The 24786-nt window shown below is 46.5% G+C and overlaps 1 protein-coding gene across 1 annotated transcript in view; it reads right to left on the reverse strand.

The window, feature by feature from the left end:
* The window catches only part of LOC138759091 (pyruvate carboxylase, mitochondrial-like), a 403275-nt gene that overhangs the window by 286947 nt on the left and 91542 nt on the right, over positions 1 to 24786 (reverse strand). Inside the window, exon 8 of the mRNA XM_069928989.1 lies at positions 17973 to 18135. Coding sequence (XP_069785090.1) covers positions 17973 to 18135 — 163 coding nt within the window. The remainder of the gene's footprint in view (positions 1 to 17972; positions 18136 to 24786) is intronic.

Raw genomic sequence — 24786 nt, forward strand, 5'->3', positions numbered from 1 at the left:
TTTGTTACAGAGTCTGAAAACAATTTCTTTTTTTTTTTTTTAATTTTTTTATTTTTCACACCATAAGTCACATTAGCCATGATATACACTATTTCTTTTTCACACATATACAGTGACTTTTTCTCCCCCCCCCCCTTTCCTCCCAAACCACCCCCCCACCCCCCCACCTCATCCATTTTAGGTATACAATCTAGGTTGCATTAAGCCAGTCAGACAATGTTGTCATTCAACAAAATTACACCAGAAATTCTACTGAGTCCATTCTTTTCTTTCCTTCTCCTTCCATCAACTTAGGTAATGTTTGTCCCGGGTAGGTTTTCGCTATTGTATTTAATGTAAGGCTCCTATACTTGTTCGAATATTTCAATATTATTTCTTAACCAATATGTTATTTTTTCTAATGGAATACATTTATTCATTTAAATTTGGTAGTTTCTTCCTTTTAATTTGGTTATGTATTCCATTAATATTTAAAGACATATAGTTCAGCGTAGCCCTTTTATATTTTGTTTATCTTCTCTTTCCGTTTTTCCATCATTACCTTTCCTCCTTTTCCATTTCTGTTTTCTTATTTTCAACTCTTTATAAGACAACATTCCCACAACATCTAACATTTTCCTTATTCTCCTATTTCTATCTTATTTATCCCCAATCTCCCCTTCACCTCCTGAGTTGTCCTTTATCCCTTGTCGGACAACCACATCTCCCCTCTCCATTTGGATTTGCGAATCCACTCGCAAGCGTCAACTGATTTTGCAGTGACCGCTATTTCCCCCCACCCCGCCTCCCCCAGAAAAGATTTCACTTTTCATATGTCACAAAGGTCACTCTTTTAATTCCCTCCTTATTCTCTCTATTCCATTACCTTCCCTTATTAATTCTTGTCTATACTATCTATATTTGAGTCTGAAAACAATTTCAACAATTTGTACTCATTCATTGCAACAGTCCATGACTGAGCTGCACAATGACCAGGTCAGTGGACAGGAGAGTGCCAGGGACACAGGATATCAGCTCCAAGGTCAGATGGAAAGTTAGACCTCCTGAGCTTTTCATTTAGACATACAGCACCGTGGGCCAAAAGGGCTTGTTACCGTGCTGCATGTCTAAATTTAAATTGACCCCAACTGACCTCCAACCCACAGTACATTTTGAAGGATGGGAGGAAACCGAAGCTGCTGGAGGAAACCCATGCAGACATAGGAAGAACATATAAACTCCTTACACACTGCGCCAGATTCAAACCTGGGTCACTGGCACTATAAATGCATGGCACTAACCATGTTGATTGTCGATCAAACTTCTACAGGGGCACTGTGGAACATAGTGTCTGGATGCATCACAGCTTGGATTGGGAATTTGCATGTGCTAGAACGCAGAAGGCGCAGAAGGTCACAAACTTGGCCAGGTCCATCACAGGCTCCAACCTCCTGCCCACTGCAGACATCTGTGTGAGGTGCTGCCTCAAGAAGGCGGTTGATACTATCACAGACCCCCGTCACCCTGCTCACAACCTCTTCTCACTGCTCCCTTCAGACAGAAGCTACAGAAAGCAGCATCACAACCTGCAAGTTTACCTTCAGACTGTCCTGCACAAAGATTCCCAGGTCCCATTGTATCTGAGAATTTTCAATTTTCTCCCCAATTAGGAAATTGCTTCTTTATTTTTTTTCTTTATTTCTTCTACCAAAGTCCATGAATGTGTACTTTCCGATATTGTATTTCAATGTAAATAAATCTTGACACTACGTTAGGGGTAGGGGAGGGGGAATGAATGGGCCCAAACAAATTGACACCGAGAAATATTAAATCCGATATGATTTATTGTCAGGATTGGGGAGATTGCTTCTGTGAGTCAGGCAACTGTCAGCAGAATCGTGATGTACAAATGGACTCCTCTCAGCAGCTGAATATTTAGCCTGCAGAAGCAGGCTGGGCTGTCAAAGGGCATCAGGAGAGCAAGATAACAGCCAGCATCCAGCCTGGATAAAGCCATCCTTCAAATTAAATGAATTTGAAAGCTTACTCAGGTTGAAATACTTTGGAAAGCCCAAATACAGTAAAACCCCTGATATCTGGAATTCAAGCCAGCGGCAAACTCAAGCAACCGGCAAACAAAAATGTAAGAAACTAAATCAACCAATCAATATTAAAATAGTAAGCATTAATAAAAATTTAAATAAAAGTTTAAAGTTTTAAAAGTAAATGTTCACACGTAAACCTTTGGTAAAGATGGGAGCAAATACTCAGCCTCGCTCATAGCAGGGGTTTCAATAACATGGCATTGCCCAAGATGAAGAGCTGGTTGATGCCGCTCGCCATTGTGTTTCTCTTATCCTTGCTTATCTTTAATTAGTATGTTATGTTATTCAGTATATTAGGAAGGCTTTATCTGTAAACTTGGGGGAGGGGGAGTTAATTATCTAAAACATCTTTCGGGCAGCTCCATGGAGGGGGAGGAACCTGTTAAATGTTTTCAAACAATGTGACTGAAATAAAGTAAAATGCTTTAAGGTTTATATATTCATGCAAGTGAAGTTTGGCAGTGTTAAGTACAGTCTAGTATTTTTGTCTTTTAAGCTGTTATTCTTAATGCAGGTGTATTGTTAGGCATTGTGAGAATGAATCTCAGGCAAATGGAAAACTTACTTTTCCATCATCTACCAATCCCCGTAGCTCCCGCCTGTTCCCCATACCCCCAGGGCTTTACTGTATTTATTTTCCAAAGTACAACAGTCTCCAAAGCTGCAAAAAGGACCAACGTCAATTTCGAAAAAAGAGAGCATTGGACTCTGAGCGGTGTGGACAAACTGAGAGATTGTGGGATCTGGGCCACAGGACCCTTAAGACTGCTGCAAGGTTGCCAGTGCTCTTGTATTCAAGAGCCATGAGGTAATTTTGCAGCTATATTAGACCTTAGTTCGACCCCACTTGAAATATTGTTCAGTTCTGGTCGTCTCACTGCAGGAAGGAAGTGGATGCTGTAGAGAGGGTGCAGAGGAGATTCACAAGCAAGATGCCTGAATTGAAGAACGTGCCTCATGAATGAACTTTATCTTTTCTCCATGGAGCCATAGATGGTAAGGTGTACAAGATGACAAGAGGCATTGATTGTGTGGACGGCCAGATACTTTTTTCCTGGGGCAGAAACAGCCAACATGAGGGGTCATAGTTTTAATGTGGTTGGGAGTAAGTATGAGGGTGTGGGGGATGGGGTAAGAGGTACAGAGAGCAGTGAGTGCTGGCAATGGTGGTGGAGGCAGGGACAATGGGGTCTTTTAAGAGGCCTGCCGGCATTTTCTCATACTTTAAAGGGCTCGAGCCCAAAACGTCGACGATGTATCTTTAACTTTGCTACATTACGGGCACTGTTTGACCTGCTGAGCTTTTCTAACATTTTGTGTTTTTACTTCAACCACGGTGTCGACAGATTTTTGTGGTTAGATCGGTACAGTAAACGGAGCTAAGAAAACTGAAGGGTTATGCAATAGGGAAATTCTGAGCAGTTGTCAGAGGGGGGTTAAGAAGTAAAACATGAAGTAAAATCATAATGCTGGAGAAACTCAGCAGGTCAAACAGTGTCCTTTATATCAACCCTTCCTCCATTATATTGATGATCCATGTTGCAAGCCTACATGGGCAAGGGCCATCAACTCTTCCTCCAATATATCGATGACTACATCGGGGCTGCCTCCTGCACCCATGATGAGCTCGTCAACTTCATCCACTTCACAGCCAACTTCCACCCCAATCTCAAACTCACCTGGTCAATCTCCGACAATACTCTCCCATTTCTGGATCTCTCAGTCTCCATTTTGGGAGAAAAGCTTTCCACTGACATATATTACAAGCCCACCAGCTCCCACAACTACCAACACTTCCTCACACCTGCAAGAATTTTATCCCCTTCTCTCAATTTCTACGTCTCCACGCATCTGTTCCAAGGTGAAAACTGCTAGTTCAAATCTTCTGAAGTTTCTGCCTTCTTCCACAAACATGGTTTCCCCTCCACCATCATCAAAGACCTTACCCACATCTCCTCCATTTCCCATTCATCTGCTCTGCTCCCAGACACAACAAACACAAGATTCCCCCTTGTTCTCATCTACCACCCCACCAGCCTCCATCCAACACATTATTCTCTACAATTTCTGACTCTTACAACAGGATCCCACTACCAGACATATCTCCCCCCCTCTGCCTTCGATAGGGACTCCCTCATGCAGTCATCCCTCCCCATGAACATCCCCTCCCTGCTCCTTTACCTGTGGGCACAGGCGGTGCCCCATGTGCCCACACTTCCCCGTCACCACGGTTCGGGGCCCCAAACAGGCTTTTCAAGTGAAGCAACATTTCACTTTTGCATCTACAGGACTAATTTATGCATCCAGTGCTCCCTTTGTGGCCTTCCATACATCAGAGAGATTGGGAGCAGATTGGGAAATCACTTAGCCGAGCACCTTCGCTCCATCCGCATCAGTAACAGATACCTCCCAGTAGCAACCCTTTTCAGTTCTGTGCCACTCCTTCATACTCCTTGGCCTTGTGTAACATCCCAAGATCACCATAAAGTGGAGGAATAACACCTGATTTTCCATCTGGGCATTCTCCAGCCGGATGGCATTAACATCAACTTTTCCAGTTTCTGCTAATCTGCTCTCCTTTCCCCTCCCTTCCCTTCCCTCTATCAGCCTTCCACCCCCTTCCATCTCCATTTATCCAGCCATCCCTCCTCCCTTTGATCACTGCTGTCCCCTCCCTCCCTTCTCCACCTATCACCTCCTGCCTCCTCCTCATTCTTTTATTTGGATGCCTGACATTTTTCCATACCTTGATGAAGTGCTCAAGCCCAAAACATTGGCTTATAGTGGCTGCTTCACACACAGAAACACAGCACTGGACACGGTGAAGGTTTCAGTCGAACTGTTTATTATTTGAATTTTGCGCGCGTGCCTTTAAGGCCAATGCGAGTTCCGCCCCAAGCAGCTGTGACATCACCATGTTGCCAGGAGCGAGCTGTGGCCTAAGCCACGAGGCAATCAGCAAGCCCCAACAGCACCAACTTTCTGCAGCTGACCTGCCAGCGTAGTGATACAAGCAGGGCCGGTTTGCTCTCAGAGATGTACACCGTCACACCCCCCCCCAGAACCGGCTTACACATCCTGCCACTTTGGCGGCCAACCCCTCCATTTAGGTTGGGCAGTCTGCACGGGTTGGTCTAAGTCCACGTGTACCGGTTTCAGTCGGTTGACCGTGAATAATTCTTCCCTACCCCCAATGTCCAACGTAAAAGTCTTTCCCGATTGGTGGAGGAGCTTGTATGGGCCCTCGTATGTGTGCTACGGTGGGGGTCAGGTACAGGCCACACTGGACGAACATGAACTCTGCTAAGGCAGTTCCTTGGGGATGTTCGCTGGGTGCTTGCCATGCTGGATTGGTGGCAGGGGTGCCAGCGAGGCGAATCTGTTGCGGAGGTCCACTAGAAAGGTCGGAATCTCACCTCCGAATTCTACGCCCATCCGATGAATTCCCCTGGAAGCGACAGCGGTGCATCGTAGATGAGTTCCACAAGTGAAGCCTGGAAGTCCTCCTTCGGAGCCGTTCTAATACCAAGCAGGACCCACGGCAGTTCATCTATCCAACTGGGTCCTTTTAGCCACACCTTGAGGTGCCATGGAAGCGCTCTACGAGTCCGTTCGCCTGGGTGTGGTGGAGCTTGATCCCCAGGCAGTTTGCCAGTTGCACCCAGAGGGTGGAGGTGAACTGGGCATCCCTGTCGCTGGTCATGTGGGCTGGAACGCCAAACCGGGCGACCCAGTTAGCGAGCAGGGGTCTGGCGCAGGACTCGGCGGAAATGTCCCTGATGGAAATGGCTTCCAGCCACCTCGTCATTCGGTCGACCACAGTCAGGAGATAGCGGGTATTCCTGGACACCAGTAGGGGGCCCACTATATCGATGTGGATATGGTCAAACCACCCTGGCTGGCGGGTCAAAATGTTGTATAGGGGCTCTGACATGGCGCTGGACTTTGGAGGCTTGACAATGCATGCAATTCCCCGCCATCTGGGCCACTTGTTTTTTTAATCCATGCCAGACTAAATGTTCCGCCACCATGTGTACCGACTGAGGGGTGGGCCAGGTTGAGAATCATCCGGAATGCCTCCTGCCTCCACTGCGGGGAAATACCAGTCATGGCAAGCCAGTCGAGACATCATCACACAGGACTGTGTCATGGCTGTCTGGCTGCTTCAGATCCTCAAGACGCAGGCCGATGATGGCAGTTCGGAAGGCTTGTATCTCTTCGTCCTCTCTCTGGGCCTGAGCTAATTGGGCATAGTTCAGGTCAGGGGACAAGTTGTGGGATGGTAGGTCTGGAGAGCACATCGGCAACGACGTTGTCCTTACCCGCCCGGTGTTGGATGTAGGTAATGAACTCCAAGATGTATCAAAGGTGTTGCTGCTGGCTCACCAATCAAGAATCCTTAGCCATAGCGAGGTCCTGAGTGAGCGGCTTGTGGCCCGTGAAAGCAGTGAATGGTCTGCCCTCCTGGAAGTAGCGGAAGTGCCTGATAGAGAGTTACAAGGCCAGGAGCTCCCTGTCGAATGCACTGTACTGTAGCTCGGGTGTTCAATTCTATATCCCTCTCCCCACCAGCAAAGCTAATCAAGATCCTGCTGCAATCTTTGGGACCGTCTGCTCTCTCCACAATACCAGACACTTGAGTGTCATCTGCAAACTTGCTGATCTGTTTGCTTTCATTTAAATTATTGATGGATGTCAAACAGCGATTGGCCCAGCACTGAACCCTAGTGCCACACCACTGTACATAAGGTTCTGGTCCGTGAAACAACCTCCGTCATCACCCTCTGCTTTCTTCCATGGAGCCAGGTTTCTGTCCAATCTGTTATCTCTGATGACAGCAAACACCAGAGGATGTCTGTACAAGGTGAGGGGAGGAAAGTTTAGGAAAGATGTCAGGGGTAGGTTTTTTTTATACAGGGAGTGCTGGGTACCTGGAATACATTGCTGTGGCGGAGGTGTTGACTGGAACATTCAAAAGTCTCTTTGACAGGCACGTGGATATAGAAAAATAGAGGGTTATGGGTGTGAGGTAGGGAAGGGCTAGATTGTTGACTAGGTTTATATAGGACAGCATAACATGGTGGGCTGAAGGGTCTGTAGCATACTGGACTGTTATTTTTTTTTTAAATTTTTTATTTTTCACACCATAAATCACAATAGTCATGATATACACTTTTTCTTTTTCACACATTTACAGTGACTTTTTCTCCCCCCGGCTCCCTCCTCCCAAGCCACCCCCCCCACCTCTTATCCATTTTAGGTATACAATCTAGGTTGCATTAATTCAGTCAGACAATGTTGTCATTCAACAAAAATACACCAGAAATTCTACAGAGTCCATTCTTTTCTTTCCTTCTCCTTCCATCAACTTAGGTAATGTTTGTCCCCGGTAGGTTTTCGCTATTGTATTTAATGTAAGGCTCCCATACTTGTTCGAATATTTCAATATTATTTCTTAAACTATATGTTATTTTTTTTAATGGAATACATTTATTCATTTCTATATACCATTGTCGTATTTTCAAATTATCTTCCAATTTCCAGGTTGACATAATACATTTTTTTGCTACGGCTAGGGCTATCTTAACAAATATTTTATGTGCATCTTCCAAGTCAATTCCAAATTCTTTATTTTTTTATGTTACTTAGGAGAAAGATCTCTGGATTCTTTGGTATATTGTTTTCTGTTATTTTATTTAATATCTGATTGAGATCATCCCAAAATTTTTCTACTCTCTCACATGTCCAGATTGCATGAATTGTTGTTCCCCTTTCTTTTTTACATCGAAAACATCTATCAGATACTGTTGGGTCCCATTTATTTAACTTTTGCGGTGTAATGTATAGTCTGTGTAACCAATTATATTGTATCATACGCAGCCTCGTATTTATTGTATTTCTCATCGTTCCAGAACATAATTTCTCCCATGTTTCCTTTTTTATCTTTATATTTAAATCTTGTTCCCATTTTTGTTTAGTTTTACCATTTGTTTCCTCATTCTCCTTTTCTTGCAGTTTAATATACATATTTGTTATAAATCTTTTGATTAACATTGTATCTGTAATCACATATTCAAGGTTACTTCCCTCTGGTAAACTCAAATTGCTTCCTAATTTATCTTTCAAGTAGGATCTCAGTTGGTAATATGCCAGCGCTGTATCTCCAGTTATATTGTACTTATCTCTCATTTGTTCAAAGGATAAGAATCTACTTCCTGAAAAACAATTTTCTATTCTTTTAATCCTTTTTTTTCCCATTTTCTAAAGGAAAGGTTGTCTATTGTAAAAGGGAGTAGCTTATTTTGCGTCAATATTAGTTTTGGTAATTGATAATTTGTTTTATTTCTTTCTACATGAATCTTCTTCCATATATTGAGGAGATGGTGTAATACTGGAGAAGTTCTATGTTGTACCAATTTTTCGTCCCATTTATATAATATGTGTTCAGGTATCTTTTCCCCTATTTTATCTAATTCTAGTCTCGTCCAGTCTGGTTTTTCCCTTGTTTGATAAAAATCTGATAGGTACCTTAATTGTGCGGCTCTATAATAATTTTTGAAGTTTGGCAATTGTAAGCCTCCTTGTTTATACCATTCTGTTAATTTATCTAGTGCTATCCTCGGTTTCCCCCTCTCCATAAAAATTTCCTTATTATTTTCTTTAACTCTTTGAAGAATTTTTCTGTCAATTGTATTGGCAATGCCTGAAATAAGTATAGTATCCTTGGAAAAATGTTCATTTTAATACAGTTTATCCTTCCTATCAGTGTTAGTGGTAGCTCTTTCCAATGCTCTAAATCGTCCTGTAATTTTTTCATTAGTGGATTGTAATTAAGTTTATATAATTGGCCTAGATTTTTGTTTATTTGCACACCTAGATATCTTATTGCCTGCATTTGCCATCTGAATTGGGATTCCTCCTTAAATTTTGAGAAATCCGCGTTATTCATAGGCATTGCTTCACTTTTATTTACGTTTATCTTGTATCCCGACACTTCTCCATATTCCTTCAATTTCTTATATAGTTCTTTTATTGATAGTTCTGGTTCTGTTAAGTACACTATCACATCATCCGCAAATAGACTGATTTTATATTCCCTGTCTTTTATTTTTATTCCTTTTATATTATTATCTATTCTTATCAATTCTGCTAGTGGTTCTATAGCTAGCGCAAAAAATAATGGTGATAGTGGGCATCCCTGCCGCGTTGACCTGCTTAAGTTAAATTGCTTTGATACATGTCCATTTACTGTCACTTTCGCTAACGGTCCCTTATATAATGCTTTAATCCAATTAATATACTTCTCCGGTAAACTGAATTTTTGCAATACTTTGAACAAGTAATTCCATTCTACTCTGTCGAAGGCCTTCTCTGCGTCTAAAGCAACTGCTACTGCCGGTGCTTTATTTCCTTCTACTGCATGAATTAAGTTAATAAATTTACAAATATTGTCTGTTGTGCATCTTTTTTTGATAAATCCAGTTTGGTCTAAATTTACCATTTTCGGTACCTGTTCTGCTAATCTGTTTGCTAATAGTTTAGCTATTATCTTATAATCTGTATTTAGCAGAGATATTGGTCTATATGACGCTGGTGAGAGTGGATCTTTCCCTTGTTTTAGTATCACTGTAATTATTGCTGTTTTACATGAATCTGGTAAGTTTTGTGTCTCATCAATCTGGTTGATTACATCCAGGAGGGGCGGTATTATTAGATCTTTAAATGTTTTGTAGAATTCTATTGGGAGTCCATCCTCTCCTGGTGTCTTATTATTTGGTAATTTTTTTATTATCTCTTGTATTTCTACTGTTCCAAATGGTTCTGTTAATTTATTTTGTTCCTCTATTTGTAGTTTTGGTAGTTCAATTTTAGTCAAAAATTCATCTATTTTCCTTTCTTTCCCTTCGTTTTCAGTTTGGTATAATTGTTCATAGAATTCTCTGAGGTTTTCCTTAATTTCTTTTGGATTATATGTAATTTGTTTGTCTTTTTTCCTTGTTGCCAATACCATTTTCTTAGTTTGCTCTGTCTTAAGCTGCCATGCTAAGATTTTGTGTGTTTTTTCACCTAGTTCATAATATTTCTGTTTTGTCTTCATTATATTCTTCTCCACCTTATATGTTTGTAATGTTTCATATTTTATTTTTTTATCCGCCAATTCTCTTCTTTTGGTTGTATCTTCCTTTATTGCTAATTTTTTTTCTATGTTTACTATTTCCCTTTCCAACTGCTCTGTTTCCTGATTATAGTCCTTCTTCATCTTGGTTGCATAACTTATTATTTGTCCTCTAATGAATGCTTTCATTGCGTCCCATAGTATAAACTTATCTTCCACTGATTCCGGATTTACTTCAAAGTACATTTTTAATTGTTTTTCAATAAATTCTCTAAAATCCTGTCTTTTAAGTAGCATGGGGTTTAATCTCCATCTATACATTCTTGGAGGGATGTCCTCTAGCTTTACTGTCAGTATCAAGGGTGAATGGTCCGATAGCATTCTCGCTTTATATTGTTTTTCTTACTCTGTCCTGCATACTAGCTGATAACAAAAATAGGTCTATTCTTGAGTATGTTTTATGTCTAGTCGAGTAGTATGAGTATTCCTTTTCTTTTGGGTTTTGTTTCCTCCATATGTCCACAAGTTTCATTTCTTGCATTGATTTAATTATAAATTTGGTTACTTTGTTCTTCCTGTTAATTTTTTTCCCCGTTTTATCCATATTTGGATCCAAATTCAGATTGAAATCCCCTCCTATTAATATGTTCCCTTGCGTATTAGCTACCTTCAAAAAGATATCTTGCATAAACTTTTGATCTTCTTCGTTAGGTGAAAATATATTAAGTAGATTCCAAAGCTCCGAATATATCTGACATTTTATCATAACATATCTCCCTGCTGGATCTATTATTTCCTCTTCTATTTTAAATGGCACATTTTTGCTAATTAATATAGCCACTCCTCTTGCTTTTGAATTATACGATGCTGCTGTTACATGTCCTACCCAATCTCTCTTTAATTTCTTGTGCTCCAATTCAGTTAAGTGTGTTTCTTGGACAAATGCTATATCTATTTTTTCCTTTTTCAGTAAATTTAGTAGTTTCTTCCTTTTAATTTGGTTATGTATTCCATTAATATTTAAAGTCATATAGTTCAGCGTAGCCATTTTATATTTTGTTTATCTTCTCTTTCCGTTTTTCCATCATTACCTTTCCTCCTTTTCCATTTCTGTTTTCTTATTTTCATCTCTTTACCAGACAACATTCCTACAACATCCAACATTTTCCTTATTCTCCTATTTCTATCTTCTTTATCCCCAATCTCCCCTTCCCCTCCTGAGTTGTCCTTTATCCCTTGTCGGACAACCACATCTCCCCTCTCCATTTGGATTTGCGAATCCACTCGCAAGCGTCAACTGATTTTGCAGTGACCGCTCTTTTCCCCCACCCAGCCCCCCCCAGAAAAGATTTCACTTTTCATATGTCACAAAGGTCACTCTTTTAATTCCCTCCTTATTCTCTCTATTCCATTACCTTCCCTTATTAATTCTTGTCTATACTATCTATATTTTCCTCTAAGTACAGATACATTCACGTATGCACATTGTCTCTATTCACTCTTATACCTCTTTACCCGCATACATATCAATCGTGGACATTTTTACCCTCATTACCCGTCTTCATCCCTCAGTCTATTTTTGTCTTTACCCACATACATATCAATCGTGATCATTTTTACTCTCATTACCCGTCTTCATCCCTCAGTCTATTTTTGTAATTGTTCTGCAAATTTTCGTGCTTCTTCTGGATCCGAGAACAGTCTGTTTTGTTGTCCTGGAATAAATATTTTCAATACCGCAGGATGCTTCAGTGTAAATTTATATCCTTTCTTGCATAAAATCGCCTTTGCTGTATTGAACTCTTTTCTCTTCTTTAGGAGTTCAAAACTTATATCTGGATAAATGAAGATTTTTTGCCCTTTATACTCCAGTGGTTTGTTGCCCTCTCTTACTTTTTCCATTGTCTTCTCCAGTACCTTTTCTCTTGTAGTATATCTTAGGAATTTTACTACAATAGATCTTGGTTTTTGTTGTGGTTGTGGTTTAGGGGCCAATGCTCTATGTGCCCTTTCTATTTCCATTTCTTGCTTTAGTTCTGGACATCCTTGGGCCTTAGGGATCCATTCTTTTATAAACTCCCTCATATTCTTGCCTTCTTCATCTTCCTTAAGGCCCACTATCTTTATGTTATTTCTTCTGTTATAATTTTCCATTATATCTATTTTTTGAGCTAGTAATTCTTGTGTCTCTTTAGTTTTTTTATTAGATTCCTCGAATTTCTTTTTTAAGTCTTCTACCTCCATTTCTGCTGCTATTGCCCGTTCTACCATCTTGTCCATTTTTTTCCCCATTTCTGTTAGGTCATATCCATTTTATTTATTTTCTTTTCTGTGTTGTTTATTCTTCTTCTTAAATCATTGAATTCCTGTGTTTGCCATTCTTTAAATGACTCCATGTATCCTCTAACAAGAGCAAGTATATCCTTTACCTTGCCTTTCCCTTTATCTATTTCACTGTATTCTTCCTCTTCTTCTTCCTCTGGGTTGGCCATCTGTTGTTTCTTTGATGCCCTTTCCTCCTCTTCTTTCTTGTTTCCATTGTCTTCTGTGGTCTCTTCTTGCTGCAGGTGTTCTGCAGCTGTCGTTGCCGGCTGTGGAGATCGACTCCCCAGCTGGTCCCCCCTCCCGTCGGTGTGTTTATTTTCATGCGCATCGCGCATGCGCGGTTGCGCACTTTTACTCGGCTCTGTGAGCCATTGTTGTAGTTCTTTTTCTACCGACCTGAGGTAGTGGGCTCCTCTCTCCACAGCGGGCCTCTTCGGACAGGTAAGGCCTTCACCTTTTTCCTCCGTTGTCTTCTCTTCCTCTCTTCTTTCCGTTGATTTTGATTTTTCTCCTTTTGTCTCCATCTTCTTTCCACCTTTATACTCACTTTTATTTAACTTGTATTTCTGTGCCTTTGTATTTTCTCTTGTTTTTCCCGACTTTTCTGGAGAGGGCTGGAGTTCACCGTCCGGCCACTACTCCATCACGTGACTCCTCCGCATACTGGACTGTTCCATGAAATTTGTCCATGCATGAAAATAATAACAAAAACACATACACACCCTCGAAATCGGAAATGAAAACAGAAAAATGCTGGGGAATCCTCAGCAGGAATTTGGATGGGAAGTGGCAGCTCCGAAACCTGGTCCATTTCTCCCTTCTCAGAACTGGCAGATCGGCTGAGATTTCAGGAGAACGTGAATCAGTCAGGATTCATCATCATTAACAAGTCACAAAATTCGTTGTTTTGTGCCAAACCTTCATATAAACCACCCTACGAAAATAAATAAAAATGGTGCATGAAAAGTCAAAGTGAGGCAGTGTCTATGGTTCATTGATCATACAGGAATCTGATGATAGAGAGGAAGAAGCTGTCCCTGTGCCACACTTTACATTTTACCTTTAGACACACAGCACAGTAACAGGCCCTTCTGGCCCAGGACTCTGTACTGCCCAATTTGCACCCAATTAAGCTACATCCCCTGTTCATTTCAAACGGTGGGTGGAAACCAGAGCCCCTGGGGAAGACATGGGGAGAACGTACAAACTCCTTACAGAGAGCACAGAATTCGAAACCCAGTTGCTGGCATTGTAACTGCTATGCTAACATGTCCCAACAACAACGTTGCACTGAACGTTAGCAAAGCCAGGAAACTGAGTGAGGATTTCAGGAGGGGAAAACCAGGAGAGCAGGAACTAGTCCTTATGGAGGTGTCAGCAGTGGATAAACTTAAAAATGTCAAATTCCATGGTGTCAACATCTCTGAAGATCTGGCTTGGGGCCTCCATGTCTATGCGATCATGAAGCAGGCTCGTCAGCAGCATTACTTTGTTCGATCTTTGAGGAGATTTAATATTTCACCAAAACCTCTTGAAAATTTCTCCAGGTGGACTGTGGAGAGCATTCTGACTGGTTGTATCACTGTCTGGTACGGAGGTGCCAATGGAAAAGAAATGGACACAAAGGCTACAAAGGGTTGTGAACTTGGCCACCGCCATCATAGGCATCACTCTTCACTCCATTGAGGACATGTACAAGAGGCGGGGTTTCAAGTAAGCACCCTCAATCCTCAAGGACCCTCAACACCCAGGCTGTGCCCTCTTCACACTTTTACCACAAGGAAGGAGGTAGAGGAGCCGGAAGATAAACGCACAACTTTACAAAAATAGCTTCTTCCCCTCTCCTATCAGATTTCTGAACAGACAATGGACCACAGACATGGCCTTCCTCTTTCTTCTTTTGCAGTATTTTTGTTTATTTTAATTTTTGGCACTTTTTGGATTTGTAAAGCTGCCAAAAACAATGGATTTCATGACACATGTTCATGACAATAAATTCTGATTCTGATTTTGAGGTGTGGGACAATATGAGATGAAGGGAGGGAGATGTTATGGAGAATTATAATATGCTGTCTTTATCCATGGGAGGGGGGTCCAAAATGAGAGGTTAGGTGTGGATTGGTACGTGGGATTATGACAATATTGCTATTAGTGAGACGATTGCAGGAGGGGCAGAACTGGCAGCTCAATGTTCTGGAGTTCTGTTGTTTCAGGCATGATGGATAGGGAGGGATGAAAGGGGGAGGAACAGCATTGCTAATCAGAGAAAATATCACAGCTGTGCTTAGACAGGACAGCCAGGAAGACTTGTCTACAGAGGCCATAAGGATGAAGTTGAGGAATGGTAAAGGTGTGACCACACTGATAGGGTTGCATTATAGATCGCCCAGTAATCAGAGATCTGGAGGAGCAAAATCTGTAGGAAGATAGCAGACCAATGTAAGAAACAGAATGTTGTGATAGTAAGATTTTAACTTTCTACATATCGACTGGGACTCCCATACTGTAAAAGGGCTGAATGGCTTAGAGTATCAAATATGTTCAGGAAAATTTTCTAAACCAATATATAGCGGTAACAACAAGAGAGGATGCAGTACTTAATCTCCTATTAAGGAACCAGACAGGTCAGGTGACATAAGTATGTGCAGGGAAAGATTTTGGGTCCAGTGACCATAATGTCATTCGTTTTAAGTTAATTATGGATAAGGATAGGCCTGGTCCTCGAGCTGAGATTCTAAATTGGAGAAAGGCCAATTTTGTGGAAATGAGAACAGATCTAGAAAGAGTGGATTGGGATAAGTTGTTTTCTGGCAAGGATGTGTTCAGTAAGGCCTTCAAAGGGGAAATTTTGTGAGTAGAGTTTGCACATGCCTGTTAGGATTAAAGGCAAAGTTAAAAGGCATAGGGAACCCTGGTGATCTGGTTAAGAAGAAGAGAGAGGTGTACAGCAGGTATGAGCAACAATGAGAAAATGAGGTACTAGAAGAGTACAGAAATGTAAGAAAATACTTAAGGAAATTAGGAAGGCAGAAAAAAGACATGAATTTTCTTTGGCAGATAGTATTCCAGGAACCTGAAGGGTTCCCACAAGTATGTTAAGAATAAAAGGATAATAAGGAACAAAATTGGTCCCCTTGAGGATCAGAGTGGTCGTCGATGTGTGGAGCCTGAAGTAATGGGGGAGATCTTAAACAGTTTTTTTTTGCATTAGTATTTACTCAGGAAACTGGCATAATGGATAAGGAAGGAAGGGAAACGAGCATTAGTGGCATGGAACATATAGAGATTAAAGAGGAGGAGGTGCTTGCTGCCTTACAGTGAATAAAAGTCGATAAATCCCCTGGGTCTTACATAATATTCCCTCGGACCTTGAGACAAGTGTAAAAATTGCAGAGGGACTGTCAGACAGATTTAAAATGTCTTTCACCACAAGTAAGGGTAGCTCATGTTGTCCCATTGTTTCAAAAATACTCCAAATGTAAACCACAAAATTACAGGCCAGTGAGCCTGATGTCAGTAACATTGGTCCTACCTGCCAGCGTTTGGCCAACTATCCTCACCACATGGCCATCCAAATGCCCTACCCACATTGGTCCTACCTTTCAGCATTTGGCTAGTACCTCCCATCATCCTCTCCACATATCCGTCCAAATGTCCAACTCACATTGGTCCTACCTGTCAGCTTTTGAGCCATATTCCCTCACATCCTTCTGAAACCATCCTGTCCACATATCCATCCAAATGTCCCACCCACACTAGTCCCATGCTGCAGCCCATTTTTCCAGCTGGTCCAGGTCCTCTGCGAGCTTTGAAAATCCTTCTACACTGTCCACTACACCTCTGATCTTAGTGTCATTTTCAAATTTGCTGATCTAATTCACCATATTATCATCCAGATCACTGATAGAAATGACAAATATTGGTCCCAGCACTGATCCTTGAGACACACAAGTCACAGCCCTCCAGTCAAAGAGACAATCATCCACTACCACTCTCCCACAAAGCTCATCCTGACTAACCTCCCACATGGGACCTTGTAGACAACATCCATAGCCTTTCCCGAAGTGGATGAGTAAAAGGTGTGGTTCCTCCAATTTGTGGGAGGACTATCTAGCAGCGCATGCAACCATGGACAGACATGTCGGGAAGGGAATGGAGTGTGGAATCGAAAAATGGGTGACCACTAGGAGAGTGTCCTTGCAAAGGACAGTGCTTAGGTGCTCAATGAAGCAATCTCCCAGTCTTCGCCCAGTCTCTCCGATATAGATGAGACCACAACGGAAGTACCGGATACAGTAGATCAGGGTTGTCAAACTCAAATTCACAGAGGACCAAAATTAAAAACTTGGACTAAGTCGTGGGCCAAACTAAATATTTATTGAAAATTTTCAACAACATCTGCATGTTTTCTCTTCTTTCAACATATGTAATGTTAAACTTTTTCTTATTAAAATAAATGTTTAATAATAGATTTGGTTAAACTCTTTCAAAATTAACAAATGAGAAATAAAATATTCAATAAATAATATTTCTCTATAGCCTTTAAGATCCTTTTAAAAGTTTTTTTTTTCACAAGCCAACAAGTCAAAAAAAAAACAACTTGCTTCAATGAAGATCCAATCTTTCAACTATGAAAGATTACCAAAGAAAATATTAATCCAAGCTTAGCTTGCTACACTATGATTTACTCTGATGCACCTAGGTCTAAACCAGATACTTGGCATCTCTTCTTAGATGCAAGTTCATCAAACTCTGGGGTCAGAGTTTGCCTCCCACCTGTCTTGAAAGGTCCTGTTTCCTGTCTTTTGTTTAGCCATTTTTCGTAAGGGGTTTATTACATGCGAGTTGGGCGACAGGTCGCAGATGCTAATGAAAGTAAAGAGAGGAGGTGGGGGCGGTTAGCGGGCTGACGGGCCGGCACCAATGCATTTGCAAAGCATTCTGGGATTTGTAGTATTACCTGTGCATGCGCTATACTGGCGCGGCGGCCAGCGGGCCAGCTCTAATACATATTTGATATGATCTTGCGGGCCAAATATAATTATATCACAGGCCAAATTTGGCCCGCAGGCCTGAGTTTGACATGTGTACAGTAGATGATCCCTGCAGATTCACAAGTGAAATGTTGCTTCACTTAGGAGGACTATTTGGGGCCCAGAACAAGGGTGAGGGAGAAGTGTGGCTGCAAGTGGTCACAGGTCATAAACATCACACTGTACAGATGGAAAATAGAGTTTTCCAGAGGTAGCAGAAGATGGGAGAGAACGCAAGGTTAGGGGATGTACTAGGAGGGTGGGGATTTGTTCCGGCAAGGACTAGTAGGGCCAAACTGGTCTGTTCTGTGCTATATATGGTTATATGGTTAACATGTCCACCATTGCCAACAGCCTCTGCCCGTGAAACACAGAGTTTGCATCATAGCCAATGGAAGAGAACGCAGCCGTTACCTCGATGCGCCCAGTGTCCGGTTGGAATCCGCGCACTGGATCCTCGGTGGTGATTCGGCATTGGATGGCTGAGCCATTGATCCGGATGTTTTCCTGCTTCAGACCCAGGTCTGGCAGGCTCCTGCCTTCTGCGATGTGGATCTGAGCATGCACTAGATCAACACTAATGGGGAAAAGAACAAAATTAACAGGAGTCATGCCAAGAACATAAACTCACAGAATCTGTAGCATTAAACAAGAAATTCTGCAGGCACAAGGGTTGAGCGCAGTAAACAATGTCTGCTTGTGATTTCACCCCATACAGTAGCCATAAAGCATTGGACTGGACATCAATACAGAGAGTCTTCAAAATGGCTGAAAGAATCCCTTTCCTCTGCTGACCACATTCACCAGAAGAGTTGCTTAAATAGGGCTCAAGGAATTATTGAGGCCCCTTTCCATCCAGCACACAGGATCTCTGACCCACTACCATCAGGAAGGAGGTACAAGAGCATAAAATTCAGGACTGCCTGACTGGGAACAGCTTCTTCCTACATGCTGTGAGATTGTTGAACGGTGTCCTATAGCCAAGTAAATCGTACCAAAATATTTATATGTATTTAAAATATATCTGAATATGTTTAAGTACATATATGACTGTTTTGTGCTGCATATTTTGTGAGTGAGTGTGAGTGTGTGTGTGTGTGGAGTGTAGGTGCGGGTATGTGTGTGCACGTGTACACGCAGAGGAATGTGGTTGGGTGGGTGGGTGGTTCGATGGGTGGGTGTGTGTGGTTGGGTGCGTGGGTGTGTGTGGTTGGGTGCGTGGCTGTGTGTGGTTGGGTGCGTGGGTCTGTGTGGTTGGGTGCGTGGGTCTGTGTGGTTGGGTGCGTGGGTCTGTGTGGTTGGGTGCGTGGGTCTGTGTGGTTGGGTGCGTGGGTCTGTGTGGTTGGGTGCGTGGGTCTGTGTGGTTGGGTGCGTGGGTGTGTGTGGTTGGGTGCGTGGGTGTGTGTGGTTGGGTGCGTGGGTGTGTGTGGTTGGGTGCGTGGGTGTGTGTGGTTGGGTGCGTGGGTGTGTGTGGTTGGGTGTGTCGGTGTGTGGTTGGGTGCGTGGGTGTGTGTGGTTGGGTGCGTGGGTGTGTGTGGTTGGGTGCGTGGGTGTGTGTGGTTGGGTGCGTGGGTCTGTGTGGTTGGGTGCGTGGGTCTGTGTGGTTGGGTGCGTGGGTCTGTGTGGTTGGGTGCGTGGGTCCGTGTGGTTGGGTGCGTGGGTCTGTGTGGTTGGGTGTGTGGGTGTGTGTGGTTGGGTGTGTCAGTGTGTGTGGTTGGGTGAGTCAGTGTGTGTGGGTATGAGTGTGCATGTGTGTGGGTCAGTGTCTGTGTGTATGTGGGTCTGCATGTGTATGTGTGTATGGGCATGTGAGTTGTGTGTGTGTGTTGGTGGGTATGTTTGTGTGGATGCGTATGGGCGTGTGTGGGTTGTGTGTGGGTGCGCATGAGGAAGAGAGTGTGTGAATGTGAGGGTGGGTGGGTCTGTGTGAAAGTGTGAGAGTGGGTGGGTCTACGTGGGTGTGTGTTTGAGTGTGTGCGGGGGTATGTGTGTGAAGGTGCGGAGGGGGGAGGCAAGGGGCGAGGGGTGAGGGGTCAGGGGGCGGGAAGCGGGGGGGAGCGGACGGGGCGGGGGAGGGGGAGCAGGGGAACGGGGGCGGGGGAGCGGGGGAGGAGGGGGCGAGGGAGCGGGGGGCGAGGGAGCGGGGGGCGAGGGAGCGGGGGGCGAGGGAGCGGGGGGCGAGGGAGCGGGGGGCGAGGGAGCGGGGGGCGAGGGAGCGGGGGGCGAGGGAGCGGGGGGCGAGGGAGCGGGGGGCGAGGGAGCGGGGGGCGAGGGAGCGGGGGGCGAGGGAGCGGGGGGCGAGGGAGCGGGGGGCGAGGGAGCGGGGGGCGAGGGAGCGGGGGGCGAGGGAACGGGGGGCGAGGGAGCGGGGGGCGAGGGAGCGGGGGGCGAGGGAGCGGGGGGCGAGGGAGCGGGGGGCGAGGGAGCGGGGGGCGAGGGAGCGGGGGGCGAGGGAGCGAGGGAGCGGGGGGCGAGGGAGCGGGGGGCGAGGGAGCGGGGGGCGAGGGAGCGGGGGGCGAGGGAGCGGGGGGCGAGGGAGCGGGGGGCGAGGGAGCGGGGGGCGAGGGAGCGGGGGGCGAGGGAGCGGGGGGCGAGGGAGCGGGGGGCGAGGGAGCGGGGGGCGAGGGAGCGGGGGGCGAGGGAGCGGGGGGCGAGGGAACGGGGGGCGAGGGAGCGGGGGGCGAGGGAGCGGGGGGCGAGGGAGCGGGGGGCGAGGGAGCGGGGGGCGAGGGAGCGGGGGGGCGAGGGAGCGGGGGGCGAGGGAGCGGGGGGCGAGGGAGCGGGGGGCGAGGGAGCGGGGGCCGAGGGAGCGGGGGCCGAGGGAGCGGGGGCCGAGGGAGCGGGGGCCGAGGGAGCGGGGGCCGAGGGAGCGGGGGCCGAGGGAGCGGGGGCGAGGGAGAGGGGGCCGAGGGAGCGGGGGCAAGGGATCGGGAGCAAGGGAGCGGGGGCAAGGGAGCGGGGGCAAGGGAGCAGGGGCAAGGGAGCGGGGGCAAGGGAGCAGGGGCAAGGGAGCAAGGGCAAGGGAGCAGGAGCAAGGGAGCGGGTGTCTGTGGGTGTGTGTGATTGGATGCATGTGTGCTTGTGTGTATATGTGTCTGTGGGTTTGAGTGTGTGTGTGGTTGAGTGTGTGGGTGTGTATGTATGCATTAATGTTGTGTGTGGGTGTGGCTGAGTGTGTGTGTCTGCCTGTGGGTGCGTGTCTGATTGTGTGGGTGTATATGTCAGTGTGGTGTGTATGTAGGTGGTGAAGGGGTGTGTGTGTGTGTGTGTGTGTGTGTGTGTCTGTGTGTGTCTGTGTGTGTCTGTGTGTGTCTGTGTGTGTGTGTGTGAGTGTCTGTGTGTGTCTGTGTGAGTGTCTGTGTGTGTCTGTGTGTGTCTGTGTGTGTCTGTGTGTGTCTGTGTGTGTCTGTGTGTGTCTGTGTGTGTCTGTGTGTCTGTGGATGTGTGTGTCTGTGGATGTGTACCTGTGTGTGCGAGTTCATAAGGGTGTATTTATGTGAGAGTGTGCTTGTGGGCATGTAGGTGCGTGTGTGTGTGTGGGTTTGTGTGTGTGGAATTGGGCGCACGTGTGTTTGTGTGCGCATGAGTGCACGTGGGCGTGTTGGTGCGTGTGTGTATGAGTGCATGTAGGTGTAGGGGGGTGTGCGTGTAGGGGGTGTGCGTGTAGGGGGGTGTGCGTGTAGGGGGGTGTGCGTGTAGGGGGTGTGCGTGTAGGGGGTGTGCGTGTAGGGGGGTGTGCGTGTAGGGGGGTGTGCGTGTAGGGGGTGTGCGTGTAGGGGGTGTGCGTGTAGGGGGGTGTGCGTGTAGGGGGGTGTGCGTGTAGGGGGGTGTGCGTGTAGGGGGGTGTGCGTGTAGGGGGGGTGTGTAGGGGGTGTGTGTAGGGGGTGTGTGTGTAGGCGGGTGTGTGTGTAGGGGGGTGTGTGTAGGGGGGTGTGTGTGTAGGGGGTGTGTGTGTAGGGGGTGTGTGTGTAGGGGGTGTGTGTGTAGGGGGTGTGTGTAGGGGGTGTGTGTGTAGGGGGTGTGTGTGTAGGGGGTGTGTGTGTAGGGGGGTGTGTGTGTAGGGGGGTGTGTGTGTAGGGGGGTGTGTGTGTAGGGGGTGTGTGTGTAGGGGGCGTGTGTAGGGGGCGTGTATAGGGGGTGTGTGTGTAGGGGTGTGTGTGTAGGGGTGTGTGTGTAGGGGTGTGTGTGTAGGGGTGTGTGTGTAGGGGTGTGTGTGTAGGAGTGTGTGTGTAGGGGTGTGTGTGTAGGGGTGTGTGTGTAGGGGTGTGTGTGTAGGGGTGTGTGTGTAGGCGTGTGTGTGTGTAGGGGTGTGTGTGTGTAGGGGTGTGTGTGTGTAGGGGTGTGTGTGTGTAGGGGTGTGTGTGTGTAGGGGTGTGTGTGTGTAGGGGTGTGTGTGTGTGTGTAGGGGTGTGTGTGTGTGTAGGGGTGTGTGTGTGTGTAGGGGTGTGTGTGTGTGTAGGGGTGTGTGTGTGTGTAGGGGTGTGTGTGTGTGTAGGGGTGTGTGTGTGTGTAGGGTGTGTGTGTGTAGGGGTGTGTGTGTAGGGGTGTGTGTGTAGGGGTGTGTGTGTAGGGGTGTGTGTGTAGGGGTGTGTGTGTAGGGGTGTGTGTGTAGGGGTGTGTGTGTAGGGGTGTGTGTGTAGGGGTGTGTGTGTGTAGGGGTGTGTGTGTGTAGGGGTGTGTGTGTGTAGGGGTGTGTGTGTGTAGGGGTGTGTGTGTGTAGGGGTGTGTGTGTAGGGGTGTGTGTGTAGGGGTGTGTGTGTAGGGGTGTGTGTAGGGGTGTGTGTGTAGGGGTGTGTGTGTCGGGGTGTGTGTGTCGGGGTGTGTGTGTCGGGGTGTGTGTGTCGGGGTGTGTGTGTCGGGGTGTGTGTGTCGGGGTGTGTGTGTCGGGGTGTGTGTGTCGGGGTGTGTGTGTCGGGGTGTGTGTGTCGGGGTGTGTGTGTCGGGGTGTGTGTGTCGGGGTGTGTGTGTCGGGGTGTGTGTGTCGGGGTGTGTGTGTCGGGGTGTGTGTGTCGGGGTGTGTGTGTCGGGGTGTGTGTGTCGGGGTGTGTGTGTCGGGGTGTGTGTGTCGGGGTGTGTGTGTCGGGGTGTGTGTGTCGGGGTGTGTGTGTCGGGGTGTGTGTGTCGGGGTGTGTGTCGGGGTGTGTGTGTCGGGGTGTGTGTGTCGGGGTGTGTGTGTCGGGGTGTGTGTGTCGGGGTGTGTGTGTCGGGGTGTGTGTGTCGGGGTGTGTGTGTCGGGGTGTGTGTGTCGGGGTGTGTGTGTCGGGGTGTGTGTGTCGGGGTGTGTGTGTCGGGGTGTGTGTGTCGGGGTGTGTGTGTCGGGGTGTGTGTGTCGGGGTGTGTGTGTAGGGGTGTGTGTGTAGGGGTGTGTGTGTAGGGGTGTGTGTCGGGGTGTGTGTGTCGGGGTGTGTGTCGGGGTGTGTGTGTCGGGGTGTGTGTGTCGGGGTGTGTGTGTCGGGGTGTGTGTGTCGGGGTGTGTGTGTAGGGGTGTGTGTGTAGGGGTGTGTGTAGGGGTGTGTGTGTGTAGGGGTGTGTGTAGGTGTCAGTGAGGGAGTGAGTGAGTGAGGGAGTGAGTGAGGGAGTGTAGGTGTGAGTGTAGGTGTGAGTGTAGGTGTGAGTGTAGGTGTGAGTGTAGGTGTGAGTGTAGGTGTGAGTGTAGGTGTGAGTGTAGGTGTGAGTGTAGGTGTGAGTGTAGGTGTGAGTGTAGGTGTGAGTGTCTGTTGGTGTGTGTGAATGTCGGTTTGTGGTTGTGTGTATTTGTTGTGTGTCTGTGTGTTTGGAAGGTAGTGAGTATGCATGTGGGTGTGTGTGTGGGTGCATCTGTGTGGGTGCGAGTGTTCATGTGTATTTGTATGGGTGTGTGTATGGGTGTGTGTATTTGTATGTTTGTATGGGTGGTGTATGTGGGTGTGTGGATGTGTGGGTTTGTTTCAGAGTGTGTGGGTGTGGGAATATGTTTGTGTGTTTGTTTATATGTGCATTTGTGTCTGTGAGTTTGTGGGGGTGTGGGAATGTGTGGGTGAGTGCACGTGATTTGGTGTGGGTTTTTATGTGTGGGTGTGTATGTCGGAGTGTGGTGTGTGGGGGTACGTGTGTGGATGAGTCTATGTGTGTGTGTGTGTGTGTGTGTGTGTGTGTGTGTGTGTTTGGATGTGTGGTTCCTCCTCCCCTGCCCCTCCTTCCCTCCTCTCCTCCTCCCTTGCCCCTTCCTCTCCTCCTCCCTTGCCTCTCCCTCCCTCCTCTCCTCTACCCTGTCCCTTCCTCCCTCCTCTCCTCCACCCTGCCCCTTCCTCCCTCCTCCCCTGCCCCTACTTCCCTCCTCTCTTCCAGCCCTCCTCCTCCTGTCTAGCCTCCCCCACTTTTTCATTCAGACGTCTTCCTGTAATTTGTTTGTACCCGAATGAAGGGCCGAGGCCCGAGAGGTTGCTTACCCTTCACTCTCTGTGGACACTGAGTGAACTGCTGAGTTTCTCCAGCATGCCTGTGTCTCTGTTCCTTCGTATTTGCTCTATTTTACACCAGTTTGAATGCACAACATTTCAGACTCTGGCCCACAATGTTGCACAGACCCATGCTTCTCTACAACTGTCTCACCCTTCCCTCCCTCACATCGATAACCCTCTGTGTTTCTGACATCTATGTGTCCGTCTCAGAGTTGTTTAAAGTCTCTATTGTTCCAGCCTCCACCACAACCCAAGCAATGCATTCCTGGAACCTACCCATTCTCTGTGTAAAACGTACACCTGACGTCTCCCCAAAAACTCCCTTCCCTCCCCTTGCTCCCCTTGTACAGACGTCCCTTGGTGTTTGCAACTCTTGCCCTGTGGGAAAGGTTCTGGCTAACTGGGTGGCCTCGACATGCCCTCCATTTCCCAGAACCTTGCTTCCTCTGCACCACTGTTAACATGGATGTCAATATCGCCATCCAGGGGACCAGTTGGGGTGTCACTGGGGGTTAACGAAGGTAGAGGTAGAAATCTCCAAGGAATGCGAGTTGGAAGGGGAGTGGGAGGAGAGGAAAGTAAGGGGTGTTTGGGGGAGGGTGGGGGGTTTCTAACGACCCAGATCAAGAGATCACAAGATCACACGATACAGAAGAAGTAGGGCATTTGACCCATCATCTGCTCCGCCATTCTAACCGCAAGCTGATCCATCCTTCCACTCCCCGTAACCCTTGATGTCCTGACTAATCAAATACCTGCCAATTTCTGCCTTAAATGCACCCAACGAC

This window comes from Narcine bancroftii, chromosome 3 (genome assembly GCF_036971445.1).
Source record: "Narcine bancroftii isolate sNarBan1 chromosome 3, sNarBan1.hap1, whole genome shotgun sequence".
Lineage (NCBI taxonomy): Eukaryota > Metazoa > Chordata > Chondrichthyes > Torpediniformes > Narcinidae > Narcine > Narcine bancroftii.